Raw genomic sequence first — 12,347 nt, 5'->3', positions numbered from 1 at the left:
AGGAGAAAGTGCAATAGAAGAGCAAAAGAAATTAACTAAGGATAAGAATGTTTGACTCAATCGAAGCAAAGAAAGAGAAGTCTGTGAAGAACTTCTAGATAGGTGCAGTCTGAGAAGTAGTTGGAGCTTACAGGGCAAAGTTAATCTCCTATTTGATTGTTCGTGTACTCAGAAGTGGACTTCTGATTTTTTATTTACAAAAAGCTGCAAACATCATATTCTGCACTTAAAAGAAAGGCCTGCCTGCTTTCTACTGTTGACAGGCACAAGTCTGATCTCAAAGCCAAGTAATGTTTTTTAATTCTTGCCTTATTGTATAGCCAGCCTGTGATTACACTTCAAAGTCCTATAACTGACTGGAAATGAATTACTGTAGTTAAAAATGTGTCTCATAGCTGTTGATGGATTAGAACTTCAATATAGGTCAAGAAAGAAGCATCTTTGGAAGGCTTATTTTTTAAATTCCTCAGTAAAATTGTGTACTACAGTTGACCAGAACGTTATTTTCAAAGAGAGAAAGGCCTGATAGATTTCAGTTTCTGACAGCAAAAAAAAAAAAGGGAGGCATATCTCTGATTCCTGTTCTTATGAGGGTACTGATAAATGAGCATGAGCCCCTGTGTACATCATATAGGACCGATGCCTCAGACTTCTTTGCATTGCTATTTGATGGTTTGTTACTAGTTTTGCCAGTGAAGTTTTTTTTTTGGTTCCAGTAGCATAGCTAGCCCTGAGGTCAAGCTATCAGTTGGTTTTGGGATTGTTTGTTGGTTTTTTTTTTGGTTTGGTTTGTTTCTGCTCACTTTCACCAGACAATGTGCAGTTACTATTTTTCAGAAACCAACAGTTAGTGATTCCTGTAGTCGTTCTTTCTATTGTTTTTCTTCTTTTTACAAATACGTTTGTAAAAATGGCTGTACTGCACCACATCCAGCTTCCCATCCTCCTAATTTCTGATCTGCTCCACAGTGCATCCCAACAGGCAGTTATGGCAGCCCAAATGGCTGGTGTACCACAGTGTGGGAATCGAAACATGCAGAGAGGACTGAGAGTACTCTTTCAATTCTATTACTGAGTCAAATGGTAAAAATATTACTGGGGATTATCTGACAATGAGGGAAGACTGCTAGTATAAAGAGTGGTATTCCCAAAAGCACTTACTGTATTAAATATTTTAAAATTTTTCTTGAATTCACTGTGTAATTTAAAAAAAAAATCTGACATGATAATGAAAAGAAGACAGTGACATTTTCTAGCTGGAGGAAGAAGATTATAATAAAAAGCTGAAAAGAACAAGTCAAACGCTTGCTAAAAGCAATTTGATTTATTGTCAGTTATTTTTATTTAGTTAGGTAGCTTTCCAATTCATTTGACTAAGAAAGTAATTCACAATGTAGTTTGATTTCTGTTAAAAAGATTAACTTTGAAATTTTGTTCTGATTTTTTTTCTAGCTTCCGTTGTTCGAACAGGAGTATTAGAATAATTTCTCTTATTAACCTGTACTCTGAAAACCATTTTATTTTAGATAGCTAGTGAACAGTAGTCTTGTAATCTGTGATGATTTGGTTTGCTTTTCTTACTGGTGAGACTTCCATTCATGTATCTTTTTGTGCAAATTTCACACTGAAATAGCTGAAGGAATTGTTTGATTTTCATTTTTTCACATTGTCCTCAGATCTGTCATCTAGCAAGTTGAATATAACTTTCTTTTTTGTTTTTAAAGCTATGATGTTGACTCCAAGAGCCCTAATCTGTCAAAGCATGTAAGTTTTTTTCCTGGTTATTACAATATCTTCTGCTGAAATGCTTTAGTTTTCTTTATTTACTTTTGAATGTAATTAATACCAGATGCTTAGAGAGAATTACAGAGCTTGTACTGTTGTTAATAACAAGAATAATGCTCATGAGTATAACTTTAATGGGATATATTACTATAAAGGGCACATTTAAACACACATGTATACCTTTTCAGGAGTTGAACAGCAGCATAATTTTTTTTTCAATATCCATTTCAACACTTTGAAAATCCATTCCTTTTAAGCTGCTACTTATGTGACAAGGAGATGGAATATGAAATTTACTTGATACAGTAAAATTGTAAAAATAAAAAATAATGTCTGCATTAAAGAAATCCTGGATTGTCAATCCAGAATTCTCACAAAGATCCTGTGCAGGCTTGAGCTCCTTCCAACATAATTAACTTTCAAGAAATTGGTGGACTCTTTGTACAGTCCTTCATAGAAGAGCAATCTATTAAAATGCTCCAGTTTAGTGAGGAAAGCTTTATAATGTCTTTGAAGGTTCTTAAGATTCTTAAAACCTTCTTTGAAGAGGAAAGTTTAATTTTTTCCATCTCTGTTTCATTTTTGTTGATGACAAAGGCAATGTAAGAACAGTATAATTGCACAATTACTATTTAGAAACTATATTCAGTAGAACGTGTTTTACTCTAAAGAAACGCCTAAATTGATGGAAAACCTTTTGTTTTTCCCTGTAGAAATCACAGTTTCTGAGTTCTCTTGTTACTGCTTTTCAGGATTTTTTGGGACAAATGTTCTGTACGCTTGGCGAAATAGTTGGATCACAGGGGAGCAGACTGGAAAAACCAATTGCGTAAGTATGTCATTCTTCAGTGTTGTTTGAATACATACTGCTTCATGAAGTGAGAGTTAGAGTTTTGTTTTTTTTAACTGTGAGTTCTCACTGACTAACGCAGAATTTTTTGTCAAATAAGTTATATTGTGCATGAGAGATAGTTTGAGTATAATGATCTTGAAAATATTTTCCTTTTTTGGCGTTGTAAAGAGTTTATTATTGTCAATCTATGCTTAGGAATGATGGTTGACATAGAAAAAGTTTTGGTTTAGTTCCTATCATTGATAAGATTAAATAATTGATTTCTGCTTCTTAAGGAAACACATTTCCCATTGTTTTAACATGAACACTTATTCTCTAGGTATCCTCATTTTTTATATTATAATTTTTAAAATGTTGAAGTTACAATTCTTTATGGTAAAAAGCTCAAGCTTAAAGAGGTTAAGATTTAGGTTAAATATAAGGAAAAAATCTTTTACAGTGAGGTTGGTGAGGCACTGGAACAGGTAGCCTCGGGATGTGGTAGATGCCCCATCCCAGGAGACTTTCAAGGTGAGGCTGGATAAGGCCCTGGACAACTGATCTACCTCTGGATGTTCTTGTTCATTGCAGGGTAGCTAGATTAGGTGGCCTTCAGAAGTCCCTTCCAACTCTAATGATTCTGTGATTGTATAATTCTATAAATCACCTTTGTTTAAAAATGTGAAATGACTGGTAACCCTAATGTTCCTTTAATTTTACGTTCTGCTTCTGTCTTAATTTTTTTAAAAATGATGTCAACTACTAGTAACATATACAGTGATAATGTTGCTAATGTTTATTTTCTGAGGAATGTTACCAATATGTTTATAAAATGTCTCTAAGATACCTGTAAGTTTTCACAGTCATCTTTATTTTATATAAATAGCTAGAACTAGAGTTCAGTGCCAGTTGAAATAACAGCTGTGAAGAATTTCATCTCTGAAGTTCCCCGAGTGTTGAGTCCTTAACAAATCCAGCCATTTTATTTATCCAGTTTAAATAAAGGCATTAGTCCAAATGAATCCATATCTCAAAGCATCTGTGGACTTAAGATATGAATACATGAGTACTTACTTCCTCAGTCAAGAAATAACTTTCATCTCAAATTCTCAAAAGCGTGTTGTCTCCAGTCAAAGAGGCTTGGTATCTGAGTGGTTGCATTGAAATTTGCCTTTTTATTTCTTCTAAAATATTTGCTTCTTCTGTACTTGATACAAATATTTGGATTATATCACCTAAATCTACTAAATTGCTTTGTCATTGTTAACTAAATAATCTTTTGATTTAATAGATTGCAAGTTTGGACAACTGGGTAGTAACCAGTAACAAAGAAAGTTACACTTTTACTTCAGCAAGACAAAAAACAAAAACAAAGAATAGTTAAAATTGATAGAGAATGAGGTTCAAACAAGCACACAAGCTACATTTCCTTCAGAAGAAAATGTTATCCTTTTACTAAGCTCCTGTCCTATCCATGGATATGAAACTGTCATGTTGCATAAATCTTCAAAGAACCATTCTTTAGGTGTACCCATTTATAATCCAGGTAATAAAACTTACCTTTTCATAGAATCATAGAATCGTAATTACTCCTATAATACAAGTATAGCACCTTATTTCATTGATTTAAGCATGGATTTAATGGTGGCTATCACTCAACATTTACAGAATCATTTGTGCTTAATGAATCTCATCAGAATCCTTTTGATAGCATGGAACACTGTTATCAGAGCAATATAAGACATAAAACTACCAAAGCACTGAGATACCATATCATAATATCCTCATAACCCAACTAAAAGATGACCTAGCCTGCAGATTAGCACATCATAAATCTGTACTGCCTTTTGATCAAGCATCAAGGAAGAAAATGCTGTGTTTCAAAGCCAGACTTTCCTACTTTTAGTTTTATTAATCACAGTATACAATTTCCAAACAAGACAAGTATTTGCTATTTGCCCAACTAAATTTATCAAAAACTTTATATGATCTATGGATTTCTTCTGTAGCTGAGAGTATTTTATTTTGAGTAGTTTGCAATCACTATTCATGTGGATATACAGATATTTAAGGTGCAAAACATTTGAGAAATAACTGCATTATTTATTCCTTAAAAAATTGCTATAGTAATTGAAAATAACAGGGTTTTTTTTCCTAATATAATCTACAACTTCAGGTATGTCACACACTAAAAGCACATATTTAATGATATCATTGGACATTTTATGTGATTAATATTTTTTTAATTTAGTATATTTGTTCATTTTGTTCTGTTTTTTGTTTTTTGTTTTTTGTTTTTGTTTTTTGTTTTTTGTTTTTTTTTTTTTAAACAGTAGCTGCACTGCTGTGAATGATCATGGATTTGTTTACTGTGCTGTAATGTTCTTATCACATTCTACTGGATTCAGTATGAATAATTTTCTCAATGCATGCTTCCTTGTAAAGCAGGCTTAGGAAACCTTATATATAAATAACAATAATGAAAAACATTGTGTGGATTGAGTTGTTTCTGTGTGATTCCTTAGGGAAGACTGCATTTGTACATTGTAGATATTGTGTCTTCCATGTAGCGACTATGCGGACATCTGTCAGTAATAGAAGAATATTTGTCTGCATCAAACTTCGGTAAAAGCACCACAAATGGCAACTTATTCTGACTTTGTATTCAAATAACAAGAGTTAGAATCGTCATCAAGTACAGCTCACATCAGTTGCAGCCTTTTTCCCTAGATTTTGCTAATGTGAAGAACTTAATGTCACTAATAAAATATTAAGAAAAATTAACATTTCTATAATTTATATCAAATATAATGTCTATTTGTATCAAATATAATTTGTATCTAAAATTTGTATCAAGTGGTTGATCTGGTGTGCAGGTGGTCCTAAATATTTCAGCTTCATAAAAACAGTGGCCAGCTTCGAGAACTGCGTATGATAGCCACGATTCTCTCTTTAAATAATTTTGAAGTATTGAAGTGTGTCATGCCCCAAACCTTCTCCATACCTGCATCCAATTAAATTCTCAGGTTTTTATAACTCCAGCACAGGTGTAAGCTTGGAAATAAACCTGGGGTTTCATATTGTTGTGCCAAAAAATAATTTCTGGTTGTCTCTAGAACCATTTCTGGATGAAACAGTTGAGAACAGCCATTTAAAATGATAAGTAACAAAAGAATTTACATCATGTTTTTTTTTTAAGTTAATCTAAGTGTCCATATAATATTAAAAAAACTTTATAAAAACTAAAATATTTTGTTAACAAAAAGCAAGCTTTGTATAATTACATTTTGGAAACATTTTAAATAAAATTTTGAGTCCCTCAGTTTTTCTGAAAATTGTGCATACTGGAAGGAGACCTTTTTGAATCACAAATGTGAGAGACTGGCTAGCACTGCATTGTAGGTAGGCACTCCTAGAGAGGTATGCTCTTCCAGTCCATTAGCCTTGATTCATTTTTTTCTGTAAAGGTCTTACTTCCAATCATTTGGGATTTTTTTTTTACAAAGGCAGATATCAGCTGTTCAGCAACTCTCACTGTACAGTTGACTCTTAGAAACTGAGTGACAATTAAAACCTTGAAAAGTATTTGCAAAACATTTTCACATAGTATTTTCTCAAAATAAGACTTTGGTTTAGCTTCCCTAATTTACATCCAACTGCAGGTGATTCAAATTGATTTTTAATAAGTGTAGGCTTGTTAATTCTCTTGCTAAAATCCATGAGCATTGTTATCATTAGTGCTGTAACATCCTTTAACAAAACAATTCACATTTTCTTTAGTGCTTGGAAATTGAGTTCACAAATGTATTTCTGCTGAATTTAAAGGGCTCCAAATATGCATAGTTTAATCAGCCAATAACTGTATTTACAGACTTGATTTTTATGACTTGATGACTTGTTCCTCGTAAACCTCTACCCTGAAACCTCTCCTGTCCCCCATGCCCTCCCACCCAAGGACAATGGCAATATTTATACACAATTTATTTTTAAATCAGGGTTTAATTTACATATACATAAACAGTTCTATTAACGTCACTGTGCATTTTGTTATTATTTCCTTTATCTGTAGCAATAGGATTGTGCACACTGGAAAGTACTTCAAGGTAATGAGAATCTTTAGCTCCTCAAATCACCTCTTCAGGGTGTGGAAGGTTTCAATGTCTGCAGTATGATTTCGGGTAACTCCTACAAATGCACTGTTTAAACTTAAAAACACACCTACGCACACAGCAACACAGTGTATGTTCACTTGACTATTTCCCTAAGTGACTTGAAAAACTATCCAGAAAAAGCAACTTATATAAAGTGTTTAACTTCAGCAGCCATTTTGGTTATTAGACAACAACGGCTTGTGATTCATCCATCCTGGATGTGAAACTTTTGAACACCTGTCCAAGAAATAGCTTTGATGATGAGTATGTGAAGTAGAGATGAGAGGGGGTATATTAGACTACTCCCAGACCCTTCCAAGGGGAGCTTCTGCTCCATCAGAAATGGGGTATCAGGGTGGTTGTGCAGTCTGCTTGTCTGTTCACTTGAACATTATCCTGTGTTTGAGACAAGGAGTTTGCTGAATTTGTTTCCTAATACTAGAACAAATATTCTCAAACTTATGCTAATAGCTATGATAATTTAGTTTAACTTGTTATGAATTACACAGTACTGCATTCTGAATGCCATTAACTATTTACAGTAGATGTGACTTGGGAGGGAGGAAAGAGGCCTGTGATGACTTGACAGAGGCAGGGACTGACTTTGAAGACACCCATATTAACTAAAAGAAATCTTTCTGATTTATTGAAGGTCTTTGCAGTTCATTCTGTCTTAAATGTGGTATATTCTTCAGCACACTATAACATTTTTCTGAGTTAGCTCCTGAATTTCATTTTAAACATGTAGATGAAAAACAATTTGTTTAGTGGTTTATCAAGTCTGAAGTGACTAACAGATGAAACTTCAAGTTTGAAATTGGCTATCAGAATCTTCACTGATATCCTTCCCTGTCTTATCATTATCTCATGGAACCAATTGTTTCACATAAACCATTATTTATGTGAACCAATGTAATACTTTCTCACTTAGCTAAACAAGTATTGTTTAGGTTTACTCTGTTGCATGTTGGGCAGTGAACGGACCCAAGCCAGTTATCCTTTTGAAAAGTTTCAAAATATACCTTCCTTTTTGTATGAATGGTGTGCATAGACATTTGTTAATGTTGATTTTTTTCATCTCTTCTCATTGTTCACGTTTCATTTTGTTGGAGTTTATGACACTGCCATAGACAACTGTGGCAAACTGATTTTTTGCTCTGGACTTTCTGGAATCTGGTTATCTTGGTGTCTAAGAGACATTTGTTGTCTTATTTTGTTCATTACATTTCGTTGCATGATTGTTCGCTTGTACAGCTGTGTTTTATGTCTCAGTGTTCTTGGACCTGATGATCTTACGGGTCTTTTCTAACCTAAATGATTCTGTGATTCTTTTGACAATACTGCATGTCTTTCCTTCCTAAGGATACATTTTGCTTTGAATTTACAGTTCTCTTTACAAAGTCAAGCCCACATTTACATATTTTGATCATTCTTTTCAGTCTTTCACTTGAGATCAAAGAACTTCTTTTCTTCACAGAATTGCTGAAGCTAATTAAAATTCTGCCTCTTCCATTCTCTGCTAATAGGCATACAAAGAAGAGAATCTACAGTGTTGTTATAGTTTCAGTCAGCTACCCTACTGAAGTACCACTTTCTGTAGTTAAGCAGCTTGAGGCTGAATTCACTGACATTCAAGTAAACTCTGACATTTTTCCAAAATGAAAGTTAGAAGGATTTGAAGATTGCACTTTGAACATCTACAAAAACCTTATGAGATTTGAGAGCCCATGACTACCATGGAGGCTAAGTCAGACCACTCACCACCGGGGAAAGTTCCCTTCTGTACCTTTTCAGGAAAAAATACCTTTGTTCTCCACCTCATCAAGATGAAAATACAGATCTCAAGTTGAGAGAGTCACTATTACAGTGATCTATCCAGCAGGTTGAAATGCATGTCATGGTACTGTCCTTCGTGGTGAGAGCAAAAACGAAGATAAACATGTGCACTTTTCTTCTTTGGCTTCATCACAGGCATGACTTGCAGTTTTGTTGGTTTTATGAGCTCCAGTAAATTATGCCATGGAGTGAATTTAATAGTATTTGGTATTGGAAGGTATGAGGATATCTCCTCAACCTCCCGTTCTGGTTCTGTTTCTGTTTCTCCAAGCCCATTAATGCCTGTCAGTAGCAGAGGACTCTTGTTTCCAGTATGGCAGTGTTCTAATCTATTGTGCCTGTGACTGCCTATGAGCCTTTGAGCTCACAAACAGTTCTTTATTGCTGCACTTTGTTTTACAAACTGGACAAGTACAAATGTGAACATTTCCTCTGGCTCGTTTCTCCTGGGAAATAAATCTAGTCACACAGGGCATGTGAAATGGGTAATTTGTCATTTTAACAATAATTTTTGCTCTCTTTAACTTCTGAGTTACTCAATTCATTAAATGCTTTCTCAAATCAAGCCCTATGTAAGAATTACTTGGACTGACCTTGTGTGCTCAATTTGTATGAAAATGAAAGAATGAGGTGCAAATCTATCTACTTCAGAATTGGTGCAGCTTTATTTTTCTCTCAAGTGACCATCACTTTCCTTGAAATTTTTCACAAATTGATATTTGCATGTTCTATCTTCCTAGAGAGAAGATATGTACTAACTACATTTATAATTTTGAGAAGTGTTCCTTCCAGGACCTACTATGTGCACTCCTTTCAGGATTCCCTTTAACAATGAGGCAGAGCCACTGCAAAGCTTAATAAGCACTGTACACTAGTTATTCACATCTGAGTGCCACTGCTTGTTAATGAGGCTGTACTGGATCCAGCTGGCCTGTTTGGGGAAGTTCTTTCTCTTGTCATCTTGCTGTCAACATAATTGATAGAAAAAATATATTTGAGCCCTGGAATAGGCACTTCCTATATATGTGTCCTATACTTTTACCTGTGGCAGTGACTGCCAGAGAGTTTAGGTTCTATCAATTCAGGAATAAGATGGTGAGCACTTTTCAGATCATTAAAAAATTTAATCTTCTGCCTCACTGCAGTTTCAGCTTGCCAAATTTAAGGCTCTGTTTATTCTCAGATATTCAGATTTCAGTATTAATTGTCATCTTTCTCCGACTTTTCCACTGACTCTAGCAAGATCCTTCCTTTCAGTTCGTTAAGTCAGAGTGTCTTTTCATGCTTATTCTGGTGCTGCAGTTACAGTGTCTCAGAAATAGAGGTTGCTTATCAGCAGTTTGCTTTAGTTCTCCAGCTCTTCAGGAAATGGTCAAAATTTTATTTCTCATGATCTACATTGAGACACAATGACTTTTTCGAAGTGGGATAAATGTATTGGTCTTTCCACACCAGAAGATTTGCACATTGCTTTTGTTTGTAAGTCGCTGTGTGGACCACCTGTCAAATAAATCCCTAATGCTGATTTGAGTCTATCCCGTACTACATGTCTGTGTAGCAAGAGTTTTGCTTCAGGTAATGCTAATTCTGATAACAGTTCTTTCTATTTGAGTAACATAGCCTACAGAATTGTGGTATTGGGACCTTCTGGATTTTTACTTATACTTCTGAGATTTCTATTTTCTTCTTTATCCATCAAAGCGTGACTCATGGCCATTTGTTCTTTGAAACATTTTTCCATGTAAGTTCAGTATCACTGTTATAACTAAGTCATTTCTGCTGCTAAGTCATTTCTTCTCTTACTACTAAATTTCAGAAGTTTTTGAGGTACTCTTCCTAAGTAAAAAGCACAAGTTTTTTCATCTTTAGAAAGTCTGAGACTACAAGTCAATATCCCTTAGTTTTAAGGCATTGAGCCATTGGAGGGTGGCAGATTTCAAACCAAATCATTACAAGAAGTGGATTGAACTATAAATCATACTGTACAATATTTGCAGTGACTAGATTCTTTTTCCTATTGTTTTTAAAAAATTCTCCTGCTTGGTCTTAAATTGAATTGTACTTTATAAATCAAGCAACATTGAATGGAGGTGTCTCAGGGTTTAAATTGGAAGGGGGTAGATTTAGACTAGATATTAGAAATAATTTTTTTTACTGTGAGGCTGATGAGATACTGGAATAGGTTGCCCAATGAGTTTGCAGATGCTCCTGGTCTAGAGGGAGGTGTCCCTGCCTGTAGCAGAATGTTGGAATTGGATGATCTCAAAGGTCCCTTCCAACCCAAACCACTCTATGATTCTGTGATGATTTGTATGTATTTGAATTGTCAGTTAAAATATATAATCAAGAACTTGAATAGCTTCCCTCTCTATTATATTTTATGTTAAATCAGACTTATCTTGTTGCACTGACTCTGCTAGTTCCAGGTGAGGAATCACACATTTCTGTGATTACTGGTTAATGGCTGCAATGGCATAGGAGCAGCATTCCCTGATACATTCCTTGTAGACATAAGCATCACATTCTACAAAGGAACTTTCAGTGAGCTTTCAAAATCTTTACATATGCTTTGCATCAATCTTTGCTTCTGTATTCATAATTTCTAATCTTTGATCTGCTTGTAAGAACTTTCTCCCACCACTTCTCTTTTTTTATTTCCTCCCAATTCTCTCTCTTTCCCCTCCTCTCTCCTCCACTTCCTGTGCCTGTCTGTCTCTTTCAGGTCTGTCTCTTGCTCTCTTCCGTCTCCCATTTCTACAGCTTGCAGATAAGGTGTAGTGTTGCCTAGAAATTAAAATGGCATTGTTCTCTTTTCGTCATTGAATTTGTTTCTGCAATGCAGTGCTGTGTACCACAGTCTTGCTGAACTATTTAAGGCTTTAGAGCATTGTAAATGATTTCAAAAGGGCTAAGGAAACTAGTAAGCAAAAATAAGAATAGTGGATGTATATGTTGATACTTTATCACAAGAGAAGAGTGTGAGTGCATTTTAGTTGTCTTTGAAAAAACTTGAAGAATGTAGTCAATTTAAAAATCTGATTTTACCTCGTTGTCTCCTTTTATTCAAATGATTATTTAATTTCAAGAAAGAAGGATAGGAGTAACAAACTAGAAATAAAATTAGCATAAACAACAACATTCAATTTGGAAAAAAAAATCCAGTAGTGATTACCAAGGCATGTGCTTATGGACACATTAATGGATGCTAGGATATGGCAGCAAAGTTGTACTTGAATATATGTACTTCTTTTTCCTGCAAAACAAATATTATCAGATTATTTGACTTTTCTGTTCCTGTATTGTTTTTTATGCTAAAGATTTGTTTTTTACTTTCTGATGTTGCAACAGCACGTACTTAATTGCTGCATGTATGAATTGTGATTTATTGTATAACTATCTAAAACTATGGTGAAATTATTATGTATCTTCATAAACATTTCAGTTTTAGTATCTTTGTAAAAATGAGGCTTGTGTGTAGCTTTAAATTTATTTTAGGCATTTTCTTTAAGGCAAATCTGTGAAAGGATCATTTTTGTAAATTTATAAGTTGTGCAGCCATCTCTAAATGAAATATTAATGAAAAGAAAACAGAACTTCTGATACTGTCGTTTCATTCCATTTAAACTTTTTATGTTATTTCCTGTAAGACCAAACTATAAAGCAAATTAGAAGGAATATGCCATTCACTTAATCTAACCAACTTTTTTACTCAGCCAAGTGAGTCCTTTTCGCTGAGGAGTGAA

General features: G+C 34.3%; 1 protein-coding gene across 3 annotated transcripts in view; it reads left to right on the top strand.

Annotated features, from left to right (window-relative positions):
* CPNE8 (copine 8) overlaps positions 1-12,347 on the top strand; it is a 91,339-nt gene that overhangs the window by 30,552 nt on the left and 48,440 nt on the right. For 2 of the 3 annotated variants that reach the window (XR_008206288.1, XM_052681144.1), the window contains exons 5-6: positions 1,725-1,764; positions 2,538-2,614. Coding sequence is in view for 2 of the 3 variants with exons in the window: in XM_052681144.1 (XP_052537104.1) it covers positions 1,725-1,764; positions 2,538-2,614 (117 nt within the window). In the remaining variant the exon portion in view is untranslated. Of the gene's footprint in view, positions 1-969; positions 1,084-1,724; positions 1,765-2,537; positions 2,615-12,347 lie in introns of all 3 variants that reach the window. The other variant, XM_052681145.1, reaches the window with a different exon arrangement.

The sequence above is a fragment of the Tympanuchus pallidicinctus genome, unplaced genomic scaffold (assembly GCF_026119805.1).
Source record: "Tympanuchus pallidicinctus isolate F22 unplaced genomic scaffold, pur_lepc_1.0 scaffold19, whole genome shotgun sequence".
NCBI lineage: Eukaryota > Metazoa > Chordata > Aves > Galliformes > Phasianidae > Tympanuchus > Tympanuchus pallidicinctus.
This window is presented reverse-complemented; position numbering and strand designations above follow the sequence as displayed.